Source organism: Chinchilla lanigera, unplaced genomic scaffold (assembly GCF_000276665.1).
Source record: "Chinchilla lanigera isolate Chin_1 unplaced genomic scaffold, ChiLan1.0 scaffold00002, whole genome shotgun sequence".
NCBI lineage: Eukaryota > Metazoa > Chordata > Mammalia > Rodentia > Chinchillidae > Chinchilla > Chinchilla lanigera.
In genome coordinates this window covers 34,482,661-34,505,896 of record NW_004955403.1, presented here as the reverse complement: position 1 = coordinate 34,505,896, position 23,236 = coordinate 34,482,661, and the positions used below count along the sequence as shown (strand labels likewise).

Genomic DNA, 23,236 nt, shown 5'->3' with positions numbered 1-23,236 from the left:
AGGCATTTTACCCACACCCCTATAAACTTATTGCAAGACTTGTTTTATTTTTGATTACATGTTTGCAAATTTGATACATATCTGTAGTCATAAACATACAAATTCTTTTTTACTTTATTTAACTTTGCAATTTTATTTATTGGAACTGGACTTTGAACCCCAAGCCTTCTACATGGTTTATCACTGAGCTACACACTTAATCCCTTTCTATGTAGTGCTTAAACACAATTGCAGGTTGATAGATCATCTTCATATTTAATAAACTTCTATTCTTACCCTGACTTGACCTTAAACCTAAAACACACAGGTGCACATTCCTAATAATGCCCTGCATTTTCTTCAATATTTCTAGTAATGCGGATCAGTAAGGAGGATCTAGTAATGAGGATCCGTCATCTTTCACAACTTCTCAAATCCAGTGCCTGAATTTGGTAGTGAATTCCATTTGGAACAGCTTAAGTGCTAGAATGATTAAATATTATGCAGTCAAGTTAAATACTGTTGCAAAAGCTTGGTTTTCCTGTGAGTAACATGTCAAATCCACATTCTCATTGTTTTTGCCAGAACTATTATAATCTATTTTTTCTGCTTCTAGTCTCTGTCATCTTCATTGCATTGTCCACCCCTCTCACAGGGGAAGATGTAAACATGGTCCCATTGTCACCATGATTAACAATATCTGAAATACTTCATACTGACTGCAGGCTAACGTCTAAATGCCTCAGAATCACTTTTAAGATCCTGCATGATCTATTTTCAACCTACAGACTCATCTATAATGACTTCCCTAATTCTTTCAGACAAACTTAGTCACACTTCCTTCGGGCTCACATTGCCTGTGTGCCATCTATTATGTCACTTGTCTCATTTGAATCTAATCATTTTTTATATCTGTCCACTGGTCTGTGAACCCTTAAGGGAAGAGACTGTAATTTATTCATCTTTGTATCCTGAGTGTCTCTCACTCTCCCTTATGCATTTCTATCTCTCCTACTTCTCTCTTTTCACAGAGGATTTGACAGGTCAAAGAAAAAACAATTAAATAACAACAATACCAGCAAGAATTACGGTAGCCCTTATCAAACTATTGTTATGATCTGGTGTAATGTCACACTATTTTGCATAGATTACTAATGTAATTCAATATGAACTATCTTTTCTACCACATTACCACACATGAGAAAATTTATTAAAGTTGAATAACTTGGCCATTGTCACACAATAAGTGGCAAAAATGCTATGTGAGTCTAGGTTATATGATGCATAAAATGTGACAGTATTTGAGAAATAATTATCAGGAATGAGAGAGTAATGAGTTTGTAATGTAGACTAATTGAGAAAAATAAATTACAGACATTTATATGAAGAAGGTAACTTCACTACTAGAAGTCTACTCTTTTAGGAAGGCTGTTTATATGTAAATACCATGTGAAGCCCTGATAATTGTACTTCATGGGCACTGAAAATATTGAAAAGACCAAAGAAATAAGTAAAACATTAAAAAAACTATGAAATTCATGTGTGATAATTTCTTAAAATCTTATTTCCAAATATCTTCAGGTATAACAATCTGCAGGTTCATAGCTTACTACAACTAAATGTTGCTTAAAAAAATTTGACCATCATGTTGAAATCAAGAAATGTCCTTGCCAACTACACCACTATTTACGTTTTAATTAAGATTGTATTCCCCCTAAAAATAGATCCTGAAACAATAAAACTGACTGCAATAGTTTTAGAATTATACCTTTTCTGTGGAGTATTCCCAACAACTATTGGGGTACAAAGAGGAATGTAAAGAAATAGGACTGAAAAGTAGCCAAGAAAAGGTGTAATGTCAAGCTGCTTTTCACTGTGGGCAACTCGGGTTCAGTCATGCTTGCAAACTGGGGGACAAGAGACAACACACTTCAGATTTATCACAGCAGAAGAATATTCTCCCACTTCCATTTTTACAGGTTAATACCTGCTCCCAGGGTATTAATTTCTCCCAGAACTTCACATCCTTTCATCTTGAAGAAACATTTAGTTGGCTTTCTGTTCACCCTTACAATGGGACCCAGTGCCTAAGTTATACAATTTTATTTCTAAATATAGCTTGAACCTGTCTTCTGTAGGCCAGCTTCAGTTCTAACATTTCTACCACACTTTCCAAATTGGCTCTCTAATATTCATATAGTTCTCCATTAATATTCTACATCATACATTTCATTTTAAAATTTAAACTGTTTCTCACTCTGTATTTCTCATTGTGTTATAAATGTCTTGAAGTTCAGCTTTGATCATTGTTTTCCCCTGTGGATTCTGGCTTATTTCAGACCCTCAGTAAACCACTGTGACATGAATGGATGAATGAATGAATGAATTAATTAATTAATTAATAAGTAGAAAGAAACCTTTCACATTTCATGTGTGGTAATAATTTAAGCTCATCTAGATAGAAATTACTGAAAGCATTTTAAAGAGACAAAGCCTTTATTATGTATGACTTGTCTTCTAACATTTTTATGTCTGTTTTCTCCTGAATAGAATTTATGTGACTGATAAATATCTTCATAAAATAACCATATTAATTATTTATGTTATTATTAATGTAGTTCTCATTTAATTAATAAGAAATTGTTAATACAGTATCTTGTGATAATGTTTAAAAATGATTGGCCTTCTTGGAAATATCACTTTCCCCCCTAAAACACTGTGAGATTTGATGGTTTGTGCAAATTTCCTGAGTATTGATATGTAGGAGCACAATTACCTTGGGGATTTTGCTTTTTCCTAAGAGTGAATAACCCAGCGTTATTATGACCAAAGTGTGCTGAACTGCACAGACAATATTTTCCAGATGTGTTCATTATATGAGAAGTTCTTTGTCTTAGTACACTCTTGAATATTACTGGAGCTCTCTCTTGCATTCTTTGTTATCTTAAAATGAATTTCATAATTTTTCAGCATGTGTATGCCCATATCATGGTATCATTTTGATAGCTTTTCCAACTCAGTATTCATCCTTGAAAGATCAAAATCTGCTTGTTTGATTGTTAAATAATGTACCTTTTAGATTAAGTCATCAAGGAACAGGATAAAATATTCATTTTTGCATTCTCAGATGACTTCATAAAGAAAAAATTAAACAGAGATTTCTTTTAAAATTTCCACTTGGGATGTAATTATGCCATGGTTTGGACCTGAATGTGATAGTACCATGTGCTCATATTCAGTAAATAGTCATTCATCATTAACTTTTCATTTATTACACTGAAAACTATAGGTTCCCCCCTGCCACAGAGCTATAAACACTGTTCAGTTAATGAAACACTTCACAACTAAAACTGACTAATTAAAAATCATTAGTATAGGAGTTAAATTCTCAAAATTCTTCAGGAAACTATACAAAATTTAACTATGTGCTCAGTGAAAACAATTTTAAATTATATCACTTATCCTTAATTCTATTATATAATAGAATTTTTATTGCCAACTACAAATATATATATATTGCCAATATAATTCTATTATATAATAGAATTCTATTATATAATAGAATTTTCCTGGTTAATGAACCAGGAAAAAGGTTCATTAACAAGTTCACATTTTAACATCTTGATTTATTTGGGCCCCTGATAAAGAGAATAAATTAATTGTTTCATTAAGAATGAGAGTGAAAAGCCTCATTAAAAAATCTATGGATGATGAGAGTAACCATCATGATGCATAAGTTCTGGTTGGAAAAGTATTACATAAAGACACGCTTTAACCATTGTTTGATAACATAGTCTGTAAATAGCAGCGTGAGCTAGATTTAAGTTTTCCATTTGACATAGATCCTTTTTATTCTTCCATCATCTACAGCTGTAAGCACAAGATGTACCTGGAAAGGCTGCCAAATACCAGCATCATTATCCCATTTCATAATGAAGGTTGGACTTCACTCCTGAGAACCATACACAGCATAATTAACCGAACCCCAGAGAGTCTGATAGCAGAAATCATTCTAGTAGATGACTTCAGTGATAGAGGTAAGATGCGCTTGATAAAATTTTATCTGATTCTGTTATCACCAACAGAAACATCAAGGGCCTTTAAAAAGGCAGATAATGAAAGTTTCTTTCTGATTCCTTCGGAAAGATGATTATGAAGTTTTATCTACACTGTGATTTCAGAAAATATTGGGCAATTGTAAAAGAAACTTAATGAAAGGCTATTGGTTTGGGAGACCATAAGAAATCTGCACATTTCTGTAGTAGATTAGACAGATGAGGCACAGTGCCTTAAATTCTACTTTCAACTTCAGGAGAAATATTGCAAAACATAGTCTTGTAAGCACATATTGATGTCGGCATATTTGAGTAGAAATTTAAGGTCTGTTCCTATTTCTGAAAAGTATATACACTCTATTATTACCAGTATGATATATGTTCTAGTGTGTGCTTATGTAATTCATGAGTATTAGAAGTTATAAGGAAATACATGGCTATTTTTGCTTGACAAATCTAGACATATACATTATCTAAAAATAATAAAGACAATCTAGCAGAACAGAGTATTAGAAAATTTGACCTAGTTTTTAATATTTTTATTCTAGTAAAACACAATTTGGTTTATAAAGCAGCAGAATAAAATTATAGAAAGTTTTCTAAGAGAGAGACTTTTTAAGTCATATTTGGTCTAAAGTTTTCATTAATACTACTGGGACAAGAATTTCTCAATTTATGAAAGTAGAGAAAGGAAGCCTTTAAAATTATACTGATGTAGTTGGGAATATAATTTTCTGTCTCATAGTTCATTGTATGAAAAGCTTCACTTTACATCTGTAAGAAAGAATGACAATAAAATTATTTATTTGAATATCATTCTTTTGCCACAAAAGAGAATATATCAAGATCATATGGGTTAATCAAAATTCTAAAAATATATTATTCAGATTTCTGTAAAAGGCTGGTCACTGTGATAATATGAAATGTTTTTTATGGAGTTCTAGTGTTCAATGATTTCTTTCAACTACTGATTCAGCAGTTGCCTGAATGTTGGAATTTATATAACAAAAAATGAAGCTTCTTAAAATTATTCTTTTAGAACACAAACTACCAACTTCATCACTTTGGCTTGATTTCAAAGAAGGTTTGCCTTGTATTACTTAGCTACGTGAGCATTCAAAGCCATCTGAGAATATGCTCCACAATGAGCAACTGAAATTTTCAAACACTTTAAAAACCAGTTCAAATAACAGTCATATCATTTTCTGGCAGTTAAGGCTATATTTTTCAAATAAGTCATTATTACCTGAGCTAAAAATAGGCATTTAATGTTTTAGTAAAGCTAAAATTTAAAAGAAATATATGTATGTGTGTGCGTGTATATATATATATCTTTGTATATATATATATATATATATTAGATTATATATCTTTGTATTTATCTATTATACATACCGATATATCTATGTCTATCTCTATATCTACATCTATATATGAGACAGAGAATAATAATGATCTGAAGCTATAGATTACCAAGTGAATGGTCTTTTTGGTTGACTGATACCAGAATAAATAAGGCAATGTTTCTTTCTTTTTTTTTATTTTAAAAATAAAAGGAGGAAAATATTAACAGACAGTTGACATTTTACAAAATAGCGAAGGAACAGTACAGACAGTACAGAGTTACAAAGAGAGTGGTAGGGAATTAACAATGCTTGTTGTATTACATATTGATATCTTCAAAGTGGTTTCTCATGAAAACAGATAATAAGGCAATGTATCTTTCAATAAATTCCTCCATAATTAACTTTATTTTACTAAACTATTTACTATAGTAGAATTTTAATAAGGGGGTAAACCAGTAAGAGTTACTTGGTAACAAAATACTATTGTTTGGAGAACAGTTACTGAATATTTCTCAAAGGGGGGAGAAAATAATGACACCTACATTCTCCCTAGCATTAAATTACTATCATCATTTGCACAGTATCTTTATATGAACCATCTTTCTTGTAATGCTACGCAGAAAATAAGCAGACTGTCAATATACTCACTATTAGTTAAGTCATAAAACACATAAAGGATTATTTGACATAGAGTGAATTTCGATACTTTACTGGACATTTTTAAAGATAGTTACTATTTTTCATGCTTAGGTAAAGCTTCTGTTTAAATACTCTAGTCCTATTGACCATCAAATTGAAAGTAGCATTTTATAATCAAATGCTAAAGTATATTCTGAAAGAAATAAATGATTTAAAAAACACTTTGTAGATTCAGGCTCTGTGGCACATGCCTGTAATACATACCAAGGACTCTGAAGGCTAATGAGCAGGATCACAAGTTCCACCATTCAGGCCAGCCTGGGAGGAGTAGGGAAACTCACTCCAAAATTGTGAGAAGGGGCTGGGGGTTCAGCTCAGTGGTTGAGCCTTTACCTAGCATGCACTATTCCTTTGGTTCAGTCCCCAGAACTGCAGAAGAAAATGAAAACGCTTCTGTAGTCTTTTAAAATACATTATCATTGTCAGGCTGTATGAAGTAAGAAAGACCTTCCTTCCAAATTTTTGTTTGCATTTTAAGTCCTTTTTGATAAGGTGCATGTTAGAGCTTGAGTAAACCTAAGGAGTGTCACCGCTGCTTTCTGACATATAGGAAGTGAAGAATTAGCATAATGAGCCCAGGTCATAGTCTACTACTGGAGAGTCATTGCTCTCTACTGTTGATTTCTACCACCAAGTGTCTACCTACTACTCTAACATGAGCAGTCTCCACATTTCTTTGAGGGAATCCTCTCAATTGCATCAAATCTGCTTCACAGAAACCTAGCCATCATCTGTCGGTCTGTCTATGTATCTATCATTTTTAAGTTATTTAGAAAATATGCAAAGACTAATTGTAGTCATTCATAATGTATTGGAGAAACTAGAACTGCTTTAACATGAAAAATTTCAACATAATGAATAATCTATTACAAATATTGAAATAAATTTTCTAGGAATTTAACACAAAAAGATCATACTATTTATTTGAATTATCTAAGTGCTCTTAGGTAAGTGCTTAGTAGAATTTATGCAAGATTATTTTCACTATCACAAGAGAAAGAAGCTACCACAGAGTATTTATTGTTTATAAGCCCTATAGAACAGAGAAAGCACTTGTACTCTTGCTATTATAACTGTGATGTTAATGCTATAATTAATTTATTCTCTTTTTGATGATACCAGAAATCAGTATTTTATACATCATGAAGTTATTTTCATCAACTTTTTAAAATTAGATTAAGCAGGTTTGGCAAATTTACCCACAAGAAGGTATGGGAAATTTATTGACTTTCCTTAGAAAATTATTTCTAAAATTCTATACTTTTAATTGTCAGAAATACATTCCAATCCCAATTGAGTACAGTGTGTAACTCAATAGCTTTGTACTACACTTCTTCCCAGTATTCTGCAGGATCCTTCAGTGAAAAGCAATGAAATGTTAACACTTTATCAAATATTTCTTCCTAGTATATTATGTCTCTCATGTCAATAAAATAGCTGTATCTAATGAAAAAAAAAAGAAATAAAGCCAATGTTTTAGTCATTTTATTAAGAGAAATATAGTATTACTTGGAATCTCTACTTCCAACAAATATAAATTTATGGTGATTTGTCTATTTTATAGTAAAGACAAACACTAGAATATTTTATAATTCTATAATTATTTTGAATTATTACCAAGTAATTCCTTAATATTTGGCCAAATAGGATTGAAATAGTTCTTCAATAAAATTTTAAGGCCAGTACCTTGTCCACCAGTTCTAAGTTTAGATATTTACAAAGCAAGCTTCATAAACAGAATGCTGTTTTAGTCTTAGGAAATAAGCCTCCTATTTCTAAATACAAGAAGCTATGAGCCTGCAGGTAAGTGACACTAAAGTGAAAGTGTGACTATTCCCTCCAGGAAGCTCTCAGAAATATATTTAACAACTTAACTTGAGGCCTATAACAAGGCTTTATGATGACTTTAAAGCAGGACTAATCCTGGGCTTATCTCCAAATTCCAGGCACCCTTAACAGCATCCACATGGAAACTGCTGAAATGTGTGAAATAAGCTGAAGCTTAACCTCAGAGATAGGGTATATGTGAACCTGATGATTCTCTAAACTTCATGTGCTTAGATGAATTCAAGTCCAAATTGAGGATAGTCACGGGGGAGTTGCTGACACACTATTCTTGGTGTAGAGCACACTAGCACCTTCGACTTTGCCCCCAAGTGCACACACAAACACAAACATGCAGACACACACTGAGCTGTTCCTGCCTATGATTTTAAATAAATTACTTAATTAATTAAAAAGGCAAGTAGCTGAGCATTTGAGCTTCAGAAAGATCGATTATTGTTTATATGCCAGTTGGAGGGAAAAACCAGAGACTGGAACTATCATCTAAAAATAGTTATGTTAGTAATTTTAAATACATCTGACTTATATTTTTTCTCAGATATCATAGACTCTTGCTATTGTGTTGTCCCTGGACTAGCAACCTCTGTATCTCCTTCAAGATTGTTGGAAATACAAGATCTCAGACCTCACAATTTTCATTTCAACGTCTTATTTTATAAAAATTAAAATATGAGACACTATTATATATTTCAAAATTAAGCTTACAGTTCCAATAATAATGTGAATACATAAATACCATAACTTCAAAGGATCTTCTGCTTCATATATAAGATTTTAAGAAACTTTTCTACTTCCTTACATTATTTAATTACATTGCTTAATTATGTTGTTTAACCTCTATATTATTTAACATTTATTATTGCATTCCTTTGATATACTTGGCATTTTTACATTTTTTCTAACGTCTGCTTTGTCCTCTTATTGACAAATTTTCAGTTTAATTTCAAGTTACTCTCATTAACACATCCCTTGCCTTTTCTTTCTTTGCTATCTGAATAGTATCTTCAACATTTTATATATCAATTTTCCTTTGGAATCAGTCAATAATTTTGTATATGTGGTAAAAAATAACTAGGAAGATGAACATTGCTATTAAAAATTCTAGACAATTAACATGATTGAAAGTGCTTATAAATGTTTCAAACGGTAGAGGTATTTCTAATGATTTCACTAGTGTTAATGAAGAGTCTTAAATCTCAAATTCCATTTGACACAAATAGTCTGAAAGTATGGGTTAAAGAAAGTTTGCATAAGGGGACAAATCAGTTAGCACAAGTTTTATAGCTACTCAAAGTTGGAAGGGATCGTCAGTGAGGAAGGTTGTAAAATAGGTGGAGAAAGACAGTACATTTCTATTTTATATTATAAAATACTAACACTAAAGTGCCTATAAAGATTCTGATATGACAGTCAACAAAAATGTTTTAGTGCTGATATTCCATCAGCTACTTCGCTAAGCCATGAGCCAAGCAATTTTTATGTTTCAGATTTATTGAGAGTTAGTCACTCTTGGAATTGTTTAGATTTAATATTCATATTTAAAATGTAAGGATAATCGTATTTTGAAATCTGAATACAATATCAAGCTCAACATTAGTAAGAAGTAGGAAGTAGGAAAATGTTACAAACAATTTTTGCCTTTCTGTTTTAGAATTGAACATCATCTGTCAAAGAAGTTAAAGAAAGGTACACGAAGTTCTGATGTGCATAGGTCATGTTAAATATTAGTGAAATTCATAGATGGTTTTCATAGAACAGTTCTTACAATAGTTTGCATCGGTAGCTGTAAGTGAATCTAGGATGTTGAGTGCTATGTTTCTATGGTCCTAAATATAAATGTGAAAGAGCAGTATGCTTTGTAGTTCATAAGACAATGAGCCTACATTACTCAGGAATCAAAATTTGATGTTATAAAATGAAAACTCAAGTTATGAAAAGATCTTTGAGATTTGTAAAATACCATATGACCTATCAGTTGCAGAATCTGATTTCAATAGGATCTGAGGTAGAACACAAACACTTCTGACATTTCTTTGGCTTTAAAATTTAAAAGGTCCAGTCTCACACAATACAAATGTATACATAAACAAGACATGTCTCACAAAAATAATGAGTTATAGATCCTTGTTGAGCCCCGACACTGCCTTCATATTTAGAGTGGCATTTTATTGTCTCCTTTTTCTTTTAAAGTGCAGATGCGAACAATCATATTTTCAGGAACATTTCAAAAGATTATATATTTAAAATCCTCACAATATTATATTGTTTTATTTGTTCCAGTAGAAACTGATTTCAAAGTAGGTACTCATTTTGCAGATTTGACACAAGGGTCTTGAGACATGATAAATGTATACATTTTCTTAATAAATCATTTTATGGACTTGCCTTTAGGATACAGACACTGGTAGTCAGAAACTGCAAAATGTTCTTACATGAGTATTACGTTCTACTGAATTCTAGAGAAAGTAGTAATTATCTCAATTAGCTAACATTATTTTCAATTTTAGTTATTTTAGGATTCATGTTTAATTTATATATTTGGGATACATCTATATAAATGCATGCTTTTGTATACAATTGTTCTTTTAAAAAAATGTTAAAAATACTCTAACATTTGAAAGAATGTAGTAATCAAAACTGGGTACATCTAGGCTACTTAAAATACAAGTTTAAGTATTTTGGACAGTAGAAAGCCTGGTTGAAAAATATGGTATTTAAATTTTAAAATAATTATAGAAAAAGACACATTGTCATTAATCCTCAAAATATATATATTCCCTTGCCTTGAACACACTAACCCCATCATTTTTGACACTTTCTTTTTTTAAGGTTGTATTTAAAGTTAAAAAATAATAATAATGCATACTTATGTGGCACAGAGTGATGCTTCCGTTCTGAAGCTGTTCTGTAAGTCATCCTTTTTGTTCTTACAAGGTATGATAAAAAATATGGTGAATGCTGCAACCAGATATCATCCAATAGAAAAAGCAGACTGGCAAAAATATTACAGTGTGTCTTTATTCAACTTTGTTCACTAGTTCAGGCCCCGTGCAACTTCTGGCTCTTCCCTAAAGCCAAAATGATAATGAAAGGTAAACACTGTGCATTGATTCAGAATACAGAGGCAGCCATGATAATGCAGTTAAAGAAAAGAAAATGAGGGGCTGGGGATTTAGCTCAGCGGCACAGCACCTGCCTGGCAAACCCGAGGTTGTGAGTTCAATTCCTGGTATTTGAAAAAAACCCAAAAACCAAAAAGAAAAAAACAAAAACAAACAAAAAAAAAAAACTAAAGGAAAATGAACTTAGGTCCTTTTTCAGAAAATGGTGAGAAGAATGAGATAAATGTAGTCAAAGTGAGGAGTTTCATTGATCAGCAAACATTGGATTGTATGTTAGATTATTTCAAATTCTACAATTTAAAAAATTTGCTTTCCTTCCTTTTTCACTTAATAAAGTATTTTATACTTAAATTAATGAAAAAAGTATACCATTAAAATAGTGTCTGTAAAATGCTTATATGGAAAATTTTTCTGGAATTACAATGGTCATAAGTATTTACATTTGTCTTGCAAGTGATTTTAAAATTGTTTTCAAACATTTCATTTTGAAGAGATAATAAGCCTCATCAAATAATCACTTTCCTAACTACCATTTGGTTCCTTTGTACTTCTTTTTCTCTTAAGTAGTTTGAAACATGTGAAATTCTCACTTTTGTAGGTCATCAATGGCTGGCTTTGATAATTTCATATTTGACATTTAGTATTTCAACCTTAATAATCAAATAATTTAAAATCTATCTATCTCCAGGTTGAAACTTTGTCCTGGGCTCATGTTTTAAAACAATACCTGCAAAGTAAAGGCATCAGCTGGTAGATAAGTTGATCTGACTTTTTCTGGAGGAAAAATAGACATGGTTGAATTAATATGAGTTTGGCATAGGAGGAAGAGCTTTTTTAAAAGCAAAACTGTTACAGCTCACCAATGTCACAAAGGCACGACTTCCTCAAGAAAAATAAATTGTGCAATTCATTTTATGGCAGATTAAATCCCATTTATTTTCCTTGCAGACAGCTGTTTAGAATAGGATGTCACTTGTGTGAAACCATTTTATAGATGCTGTGCTTCAGATCTTGGGCAGGCATAACTTTCTCTGATGAAATAAAATGTTATGTTTTATGATTATTTTTCCTGGCAGCAAATCGCAGCCTGTGAGCTTTAATAATATAGTGTTCAGTATTTTAAGCAGTTTTTTTGACGTCTAAATATCCATCTGCTCTTAATTTATATTAAAAAACACATTGCATTGACACAATGCAAAAGAAAAAGGCCCTGCAAAATTCTCACAAATATTTTCTCCTTTGTAGTGAATTCTAACACTAACATGGAAAACTATCAGTCTCCCAGCATTAAAGATTCCTATTAAAGTGGAAAGTTTTGAACATCAAATGCCTTTGTGAATTACATTTGACAAAATGTTCCTAATGAGGTATATCTATGACATCTAAGGATTCTGTAAAATGACAGCATCTTCTTTGATGATGAATTTGTGATACAATGCAAATGTAGCACTTTATAAAGAAGTAAATAGAGCCTCAGAAAGGCAAAATCCTGTATCACACTCTAGGTCAATTCTACATGCTAAGATAAAGGCTAGATTTTTTAAAATGAATATTTTTCATTCTTAACTGTGAAAGGTTCCTTTCCTTTGTAAGGTTTTTCAGACATGCAAGTCTGACAAACTGAAGAAATCCTGATAGCTACCTTTAATTTATTAAAACTGTACTGCAATCATATAGACACTTTAGATAATTGGGTCTAATTTATTACCAATTCTTCCCTTAGGATCAGAACAATAATAGAAACCATCATTTTACTGTGTGTATACACAAGTATTAGAATAGAAGATTCCTGAGAATAATAATGATTTGAATATTTAATTCTCAGTATCCACAATGCCCTTCCAGGACTGCAGGGGGCCAATCATAATATTTTTTCCTGGAGAAAACAGTGTTTCTAAAAGCCTGAAAGGCTCTCAGAGCAATAAAATGGGTCATAAAAGAGAGTTCAACATGTTTCTTCTGGCTTCACAGGCTGATGTATATTAGAATTTATTGAGACCCAGAAATGGATTTTGGATTGAATACTTGTAGGTCTTTTGATTCTGTCTTTATTCATGATAAAGCCCTAACAATGCTGCTTTACTTCACCCAAACTAAGACATCACTGAGATTTCCCCAGAGACGTACTGGTTCAATTGTGTCCCAAAGATAAAGGCCATTCTGGGCCGGAGGAGTGGGTTGGAAGTAAAAGTGAGTGTAATGATTGGGTAAATTTCTAGCATTGGATTCGACACAAACTGGATATATAACTGTTACCTTTGTATCTTTTTGATTAGCTACTTAAAACCTAGAGAAAGAACTCAGTATTGAATTTATTTTTTTATTTTAAATTTTCATTTGTTTATAAGCTGCTAGTGGCCATTTGACAGCGTAGAAAACCCTGACTCCAGTGTCATGGCTCTATAAAAAAATGCTAAGTGCTGGAACCTGCGAAGACAGGAGATCAAGGGCAAAGGAAATCTTTATGTTATATGATGAAATAAAATCTAGCTCTACTCTTACAATTTTGACTTTTAAATATTATATTTCTATTTCCAACTTAATGGAGACACATTTTGGAAATAAAATTTCAGTTATCAGTTCTTTTCATATCAAGTCTTTTTTCCCTTGTTTTTGCCAAGTTGAAGCTATTCTTAGAAAAATAAATTATGGTCTTTATGGAGAAAGAAGATTGTTGCTTTTTCATTTCTTTAACTCCTGGTTTGTTTATTTTTTAAAATCAATTATTGTATAATTATACACTAATGGAATAGACTGTAATAGTTGTAGTTCAGAGCCTAGTCATTAGGGACAGAGAGTCCTGAATTTAAGTCCCAGCTCTGCCATTTACAGACCTTGAGGGCTTGAAAACCTTGTGTATGAAGCTGAATTACAGAAATAGTAAAGTAGGGTTTCATTGAATTTTTTTCATTCTCAAGAAAACTTATCACCAAATTGGAAAAGGTAGAAAAAAAGTACCCCAGTATAGAGAGAAGATAGAAAGGCAATCTGTGATTATTTTATATAAATTAATACTCTGAGGACTAATCCTTGCAGCATGCTAAAATAATTGCAGGTCTATCCTTTGCCCAAAAATAATCTTCATGTAATGAATGATGAAAAAAAAAAGAAAAAGAAAAAGAAAAACATATCCACCCAAGTTTGGAGTCAGAAAAATAAAAGGAAAGCAAATTTTAGGATCCAAAGATCAACACACTTGGCTTTTTTTTAACCTTGAAAAAAATTCTAAAACAATGATGCCAGTGTGTGTTTGTGGTAGTGGGGTGTGTGTGTGTGTGTGATTGGTTTGATTCTTAAGTAATCAGAGGAATAAGTAATTTGAGTCAACATAGGTGTGTTAAATTACAGTCACACTTTGTCTCTGCTGGAGGTGCAACATCTAAGCTCCGATTTCCTTAGAACCAGGGCCTCTTCCCCCAGGAAGAGTCACCTTAATATAACATCTTATCAAATTGCCCCATTAATCTCAGGTAGAGAAAATATGGTATCCTAGGCCATTTCAGTGAACACCATGGCTGCTACCGATTGCATGGCCACCCACCGGCTGTAACATTTTTCATAATTCTTTACAAATGGGGAGACAATATGCATGAGCACTGTACCTAATTCAAAAGATGCCCCAGTAAAACAGCTCTCACTGCTGTAGTAGTTGCTGAGCACACTGTTTTGTTTTTTGTTTTCCTAACCATGGTTTGGTGTATTTTCCCTTAATTCAGATTCCTTATACATCAGTATGAAGCCTCCCCCCAGGCATAACAGTCCTTCTGATTTAACTAAAACTGTAGGTGACATGGTTATCATGTAAAACTCCACAGTTCCCTTGTTGCAAAAGGTATTTATGAGTCAAAAGAAGAGTCAGGATTGTAAAATCCCCAAGAACCAAGGAGTCTACAATTAGGCAGAGTCTCTGGGCACAAGTGGAGAGACTGAAATATACAAGTTCACAACATTGTATACGTTTTATGCATATACTATCTTTTTATGGGAATTCTTTCTCATAGTTGGCCTTTTGTATCTGTACATAAGGTCCAATTAACGACTCTTACCCTATTTAGGGTATGTGGTACCTAAGAAGTTGTTTTCATCCATACTGAGAGAAAAGATTTTGAAAGTATGCTGTAATTTTATATTTAATCTTTTTAAATGTTAAAGGAGGCCTTGCTAAGTCTTTAATATCTAGAGTAGAGATGAGTGACCACACCTAATTAAACAGTATTATTGTTCAGCTGTAATAAGGTGATATTTACTAGAGGCTAGGGACCTGATGACTGATGCCTAAGTTTAAATCACCAAGCACAGGGGAATCATGGAGTAAATGCCACACTGGACTGGAATAAAGGGCAGTAACGTTAGAGAAAGTCTACTGCACTTCACTGAAAGACTTACGTCCACCCTGTGATTGTACTGGCACTGTTAGAAATTGTAAGATGTCATTAGTTGACAGAATTTGGGAGAGATTATCAGTGGATAGTTTCTGTTAAGGTGCACCTCTGCCAACCAGATTGCCACACAAAAGAAAGTTTAATGTGTGAACTAGTACAGCTCTAGTCTTGGTATCAAGAGAAATTGCTCGCTGACCAGCAGCAATCACCATCACATCCTGTATAGAAGCTTACATTTCTGCAGTTTGTCTGATTTACTTCTTCTGTCTCTCATTTTGTCTGAGAAAAGTGAAGAAATTACTTTTCCTTAGTTTCATATGTTCACACCTAATGACTAAAACTAGTGTGGAAGAATACATGTATAACAAACATAGGTTTCAAGCTTTAGATGTGTTGGCCAGTATATCCCTCTAAAACTTGTTTGTACTTATTTTACAATTTTAAAATCTAATCAATTTTATTAAGTTTGGGGGAAACTATCTTAATTTGTATTATAAGTTAATAACATGTGGTACAGTCCCAGGCCTTACCACTGTCAATTGCAGATGTATCCAGTGCTTCTGTAGGATGCTAAAGGTCTTTTCCAGATGACAGAAATTAGAAGGCATCACTGGTAACATACACAACAAATAGCCTTTCAGCTATTGAAAGGTATCTTCTAGTTTAGAATGAGAGATCTATGAGAAAATCAAAGCTCAGTGTACACAGAAACACAGTTCCCTCAGTACCTCTCATTCAAGCTGGGCCCTTTACCTGCTAAGATTCAGAAAACACTATGGACTCTGGTGATACTTGGCCTGAACAGCGAACGCAAGACAAAAAGCTTTTCCCAAGTTGGTGCATGTATTGATAACAGCACGCCCTACTCCTTTTCAAAGTTGCAAGTGGGATTAATGCTCTTACTTTTTCATTAGTGAGTCAGAGGGGCCTAAAATGAGGCAGGAGGCTTGAGGAAGTGTCTGTGAGGAATGATGCGCAACAGCAACCACACAGGCATGTCATGTGATCCTCATTCCTCATCTGCAAGAGGTGGACGTGATTAAACAGGTTAATTGAGCACCAGGCTGAGTCAGAATCCTGGGCTTTGGCTTTCCTTGCCGTATGACTGTGAACAAGTTGTGTATCTCACTGATCATACATTCCTTGCAAAATTGAGCTTTTTCACATAAAGCAATTAAAACAAGGCTTCAGGAAAAGTGAACATTCAATAAAATTTGGCTATTACTGTTCGTGCTGTAATGGCTAGAATCGAACTAGGTGGTATTTTTATTGTCTTCAGTAAATTTTAATATAGAAGTCAAGTTATACTTTAAAAGTCAACTTTGTAAAAATTATTATTTTTTTCCTTCAATTCTACAGCCTATGAATATTCCCATTGCAGTGATGGAAATTTCCCCTTTTACTTTTACAAACAGCAAAAACACAATTTTCAGAGGGCTCTGGTCTTTCTATGACTTCATCAAACTAATTCTGAAGTAGAACAACTAGCATTTAAAAATATTGGCTTAATTAGGGAACTAGATAAGCTCTTTATGTAAAAATGTAATAATTGTTTTAATAATTTAAGTCAATAATTCATAATTTGTATTTGTTCCCTTAAACTAAATTGTTATTAGGTAAATTAAGTGAATGTATTTAATAGTTTAACTTTGGAGCTCTCTGTTTCCTTTGGCATTTCCTGCACCTTCCTTCTCCCTGGGCCCCACTTTTGCTACAAGTCCTCTTCGGATTCTTCCCTGGGCACCTGTTCCTTTGCATTTTTCTTGGGCATTGCTTATCTTCAAGGTTCTTTTCATGGCCACAGCTCACATTTCTGTACAGTTAACCTCTTCTGCTCCTCACCTGAGCATTCAACCAATTCCTAGCCATCCCGCCCTGGAAGACTTGAGATTCAGTGTGTCCAGATTTTCTCATGTTAAACTATTGCTTTTTCCTAACTTTACTTTCTTTTGATGACATCATTCTCTGTCCATTAAAGCAGTTACCTAGTCAGTCCTGTGTCTCTTCTTTCCTGTGCACACCCCACACCCAGTTCATGAACACACCTTGCCAAATTCATGTCCTCGTCTCTTTTAAACCCTGCTTTCTTCTCTTTCCATTCTGCTGCAGCTTTCATTCATTTGATTAGACTGCTAAGAAGTGTTTCTAACTCATCTGCTTCATTTTTTTCCAATCAAATTCATTGTCAAAATTATTTTTAGAGCAAATGATACCCAACCATCCTACCTTTCTGCTTAAAATGTTTCTTTTGCTTCTAGTTGCTCATGCAAATCCCTGACCATAACAAGCCAAAGTCTTCCTTCCTGAGGAGACTTTTGATTAGCCTTATAGATCACCTGTCTCTAGAGATTACATTACAGATTTTTGGCATAACAAAACTGAGATGGTACGTTTCTCTTCACAGTACATGTTTCTCTTAAATCTTATCGTCTTTACCTGGAATAAACCTCTGCAATACCTGCCTTCTTTCTGTGCCCTTTCTTACAGTAGTGATAATATATTTTATTCTTGAAAAATCCAAGAGTTATGTACCACCACAAAAATGACAGCTCTGTGAGGTAATACATGTGTTAATACCATTTCACTTAACATGTGTTAAGACAGACAGATTTAAAATTTAAAACATTGTGTTACATGAGATGAATCATATAACATTTTCACTCTAAAAATAAGTAAATAAGAAAAATTTCAAAAATAAAACCTGACACTTTTAAGACTCCTGTAGGCTAATATATTTATCCCACCTTCTATAAAGGATTTGAATGAGAAAATGTTCACTTATTGTGGAGCTTTTAACAAGTTACCTTAAAAATACTGCTGACTTGGTTTCTACAAACAAAAAAGGGAAGTAATGATAACATCAGTCTTACATGTGCTTGTGTTAGAGTGAACACAAGTAAAATGCTCAGTACGCCGAAGCTCTCAAAAATTGTTGGCCACTACCTTTCCAGCTATTCTTCAGTACTATTAGCACAACCTGTATCACTGCAGTTCCTCCCTGATTTGGTGCTGCGTGCATTTGTACTTCAATTACCTATCTGCAAAAGCCTTGAGGAAGGAAAAATTCACATTTACTTTTTGTATCATTGTCTGGGTCAGACTCATAAAATTGTTAAGGATGAATCAGTGTGAATTTTCACACATTTGCTCATCACTGGAATTAGAAATCATTTATTTATTCAAAATCAAATGCATATATATGCACAAGATAGCTAAGATAATTATACTACTAATTTCTATTCATTGAAAGGAACAGTTTGTGCTTATATTGTTTGATCAGTTTTGCAATCTGTGCAACTGTTTTGAAGTAACAATATGCAATATAATAACCTATTATCTTGTTTTGAAATTCTATATCATTGTTTTTATTTTTTCTCTTTAAAGTAAAAAAAGTAAAATAAAATATTAAAAAAAAATAGGTTACACTTATTAGGAGCTTAGTCCTTAGTTCCGTTGATTCAATAAATTTATAGTAAATTCACAAATGAATTTTAACGTTGCTCAGCAATAGAAATACTGGAATTTGCAGAAATAGTCCACATTTTTAGAAGAATTTTTTATTTCCAAATGTTACAACCTCAGAATCTGTTAGATTATTCTCATGTGAGTGAGTTTGTAAATTATGATACCATATTAAGTATTATAAATGTATTATTTGACATTTTCAAGAAAACAATTTTAAGAAAGAAAAATGTGGTAGTTGTAATAAAATTAAATCAGAATTGTCCATGATTAATATTAATGTAGTATCTTATATATCAATATTAATAAATTCATATCATATGCAATAAACATTCCAGCTATTTTTTTAAAAAACTAGTTGACCTGTAAGAATTTTTAATTAGAAAAACATGAATCCATTAATACTTGAAAAACCAGATATTTCTTCCTTTAGAACTGAGCATGCTAGTGAGATGGGGGTGGGAAGGTAAACATGATTTGACCCTCTGTTGCAGAGAAAATATTCAGAATTTTATAAATTGCATACCTTTTTGTCCCTGTTATGGTTTGCGTCTGTGTGTCCCCCCAAAGCCTCATGCAGCCATGGGGCAGGCTTTTAGAGTTTGATTATGGGTGTGAGAGCTACACCTACCCTGGGGTGGATAGTTTGCATATGTAAGGGAGAGAAAGAGGCTGATTGAGGCCATTCCTCCCTTGTGTATGCTCCTTGCTTTGCCGTGTTCTGTCGCCATGAGCTGTAACCTTCTGCCATGTGCCACTCTGCCTTATAATCTGTCAAGTATGGACTGAAACCTCCACAAACTGTAAGCAAAATAAACCTTTCCTTCCTTAATTTTGGGTGTCAGGTATTTTGCCCCAGCAATGAGAGAAAGTAACCAAGGCAGTCCCTAATTAAACTGAATCAAAAATAAAAGTGTTTAACTAATGAACAGAAGAAGATAAATTTAGATAGTGGAGAGACAACAAGATGGAAGAGAGAAGGAGACAGCAGAGAGACCCAGAAGAGATAGATAGATAGATAGATAGATAGATAGATAGATAGATAGATACGTAGATAGACAGACGGATAGATGGGTGGGTGGATGGATGGATGGATGATGGATTGATGGATGGATGGATGGATGGAAGGATACACAGACAGACAAGATAACCAATACACTGATAGACAACAAAGAAACATTATTTTATTTCAGAAGAGTTTTTGTCCAAGTTTAAATCATAAATATTTGGCCAGTCATTTCACATTAGATTATAAGGTCCAGGAGGGCAGACACGCGCTCCTGTTTGTGTCATTGCTGTATTGCTAGTTGTTTAGGATATAAAAATAGTAGGTGCTTAATTAATACTCCTTAACGAATTAAAAGTTCATTAATGAAAACAAAGTCTTCCCCTGTCTGGAAGAGAGAACATAATCCTTAACGTTCGCAGGTGCAGTGGATCTCAGCGTCAATCCTCATCTTACTCTTCTTCAGAGTACATATGCAGGAACTTGGAAGTTCATCCTCAAACCTTAATGTGCAAAGTCTTTTTCTGAAAAAAGTTCATAACATATGCACTATGTGCCTCTAAGTTATAACTTTTAAGTAAGGACAAAAGTTCACGGAGTCCTAATAATTTGGTAACCTTGACAAAAATCACAGATATTTTAAGAGCTTAAAAAGCTAGGCTGACCCACCTTTAGACACTGGGTATAATTGAAGACAATTTCAGCTTCCATTAAGAGCTTTGTTATGTACAGGCTCTGTCAAAAAACTGAGATAAGCCTTATAGCACTGTGTGAAAGCAGCAATTCATATGCATTCATTTCAACTTGAAACCTGAGGTGGAGGATATGAAACAGATAATTTGACAGGGTGTGTTGTAGTGATTGCTGTACCTTATGAGAGACCTAGTCTTCTTTTTCCCTTTCTTTTATTACTGAAGGTCATATTTCTCATATTCAACATCCATACTACTAACAGTCATACAAGAGATAAAATATATATTTTTCTGATAAATATTTTATTGTTTTAGATTTAAAAGATATGCTAAATTTTAATTTCAGATAAAAATTTCTTTTATTTTTTTGTCTTTTTAAGACAGGGTCTCACTATGCAGTTCAGGCTGGCCTTGAGCTTACTTTGTAGTCCAGGCTATTCTCAAACTTGCAACGATCTTTCTGTCTCAGCCTTCCAAGTGCTGGGATTACAGGTGTGCGCCAATACGCCCGGCTAAAAATTTCCAATCTAACTTGTTCCTTATATTTTTATTTGCTAAATCTGGCAAATGAAATATAGATGCAAACTAAAAATCAGTTATAACCATTTAAATATTTAGCTTAAGAATATAAATAAACAATTATATTTGTAATTGTCATAGTTGAAATATTTGTGTAGTATCCCTTTTATAATATGTTAATAATTTCTCTGATTTCTTAAAAATTATTAACATCATGATACCTTTCGATGTTAACTACTTATCAAATATACGTGTAGCAAAGACATGAGCAATTTAGTCTGCACAAGCAGAATGTTACAGCTTCTATTAAGTTTCTATTAATAGGTATTGCAAATAGTTTCTGAGATTTGAGCTTTCAAATTAATATTTCATCAATGCTGATAGAGATTTGAAAATGCCCTTGAAAGAGTTAGGATGTTCTTCAAACTTATGCGACCCAGTGTGACTAGACAAGCATGCCTCCCCTCAGATAGACTTAGCTCATCTTACTTAAAGTAAAGGTGTGTGCGGAGGAGACTGTTACTCAATTAGAAGATACCTAGTGTTTTCATTCCTGTGGTTCATGTTTCTATATTCTCACAAGTAGGCAGTTTCATTTCTTCCCAACTTTGGTCTTCATACAAGAATGAAAAGAGCTGTTTATGAAGCTCTGTGAGTCCTTTCATTCCTCTGGGTTACCCTCATTAGCGATTAACTTGAGATTTGCTGAGATCTGTGGACAGAACTGTGGAACTCAGGCCTACTTTAGACCTTGGTAAATTTTGAAGACAATGAGTAACCCCCAGGGCCTCTCAGCACATAGATAAGTTCCCTTAAGGTGATAGTGATACTTGCTGCATATTACCTACATTGGAAAAACTATTTTAAACCATGCAAAAATTTGCTGCTCTTTCATGCCATCCATAGTTTAATTAATTTCATTCAGTTTGAGCTTTTTGTAGTACCTCAATGTTTTGACTTTCAAGGGAGAAATTAAGGTAGGAGCTGTGGTAGACAACTTCTTAAATGAATATACTACTATACATAGATTTTTAAATTTATTATTTCTTGAATGAACAAAACAAAATGCCCTTTAATTAACAGTTAATTGGTACCAGTATAAATAAGCAATTATATGTGTAATTGTCCAGTAGGGTAAAATGGTAGACTCCTACAGTCTCAGCTCTCAGGTGGATGGCTGAGGGAGGAGGAGCACCGGGAGTTTGAGGTCAGTCTGGGCTACATAGTGAGTTCAAGGACAGCTTGAACTACATGACAAAACCCTGCCCTAAAAAAAAAAAAATAATAACTTAATGGTTAATTGTTACTATATAAATCCTAAGGCATGCATACGTTTCCTTTTGAGATGTAGATATATCTTATGTTATGGTTTATATCTAACATGTCTGTCCAAAGGCTTTGTGTGTCCAAAGATAGAGATTTTAGAAAGTGATGCGGTCATTTGTGGTTTGCCACTGTTGTGGACTTATCTAAAATGAGAGCAGAGGTAAATGTTCAGGTCAGAAGGAAGGGGTTGGTTGCGGGTGGGTGCCTGGCCCCTTGACTTGGAAGGGTGCCTCTCCCTCTACAGATCTTCTCTCTGGGCTCTGCTGCATGGCTCCCACAGTGTGAGCAGCTTTCCTCCAGAAATCCCTTCACCATGTGAGCAGCTTTCCTCCAGAAATCCCTTCACCATGCCATTTCTGCCTCAGAGCCTGCCGACCTTGGGCTCAGCCTTTTCCTCGTGAGGCAAATTAAACCTATCCTCCTTTAATCTGTGGTATCTGCAGTTGTGTCTCAGAGGCAAAAAATAACTAATATGACTCAGAAAGTTAATTCTCAGTGGGTTAATGAAAATTTACTTTACTGCAGACTTTTGAGCCCTGATTACCAACACCCTTAATGTTCCACAAGATGATGTTTTTCTATTAGCTGGGGATATAACATGATAATCAAAATGTGTCAGAGAAATCCTTTTATCTTATCTTTTCTTATGAAATAGCATCAAAATAGTGCTTGTGAATACCACAGGCAGAGTACTGTCTTGCATTCATTTTATGGAACACTAATAATTTCAAGTATTTCATGTCACCTTAAGCATGCCTTCTTTTTCACATAAACAGTTCTAGAGATGGCTTTAAAATGACAGA

General features: G+C 33.5%; 1 protein-coding gene across 1 annotated transcript in view; it reads left to right on the top strand.

Annotated features, from left to right (window-relative positions):
- The window catches only part of Galntl6 (polypeptide N-acetylgalactosaminyltransferase-like 6), a 1,020,690-nt gene that overhangs the window by 435,643 nt on the left and 561,811 nt on the right, over positions 1 to 23,236 (top strand). The window contains exon 5 of the mRNA XM_005373544.2: positions 3,850 to 4,016. Coding sequence (XP_005373601.1) covers positions 3,850 to 4,016 — 167 coding nt within the window. The remainder of the gene's footprint in view (positions 1 to 3,849; positions 4,017 to 23,236) is intronic.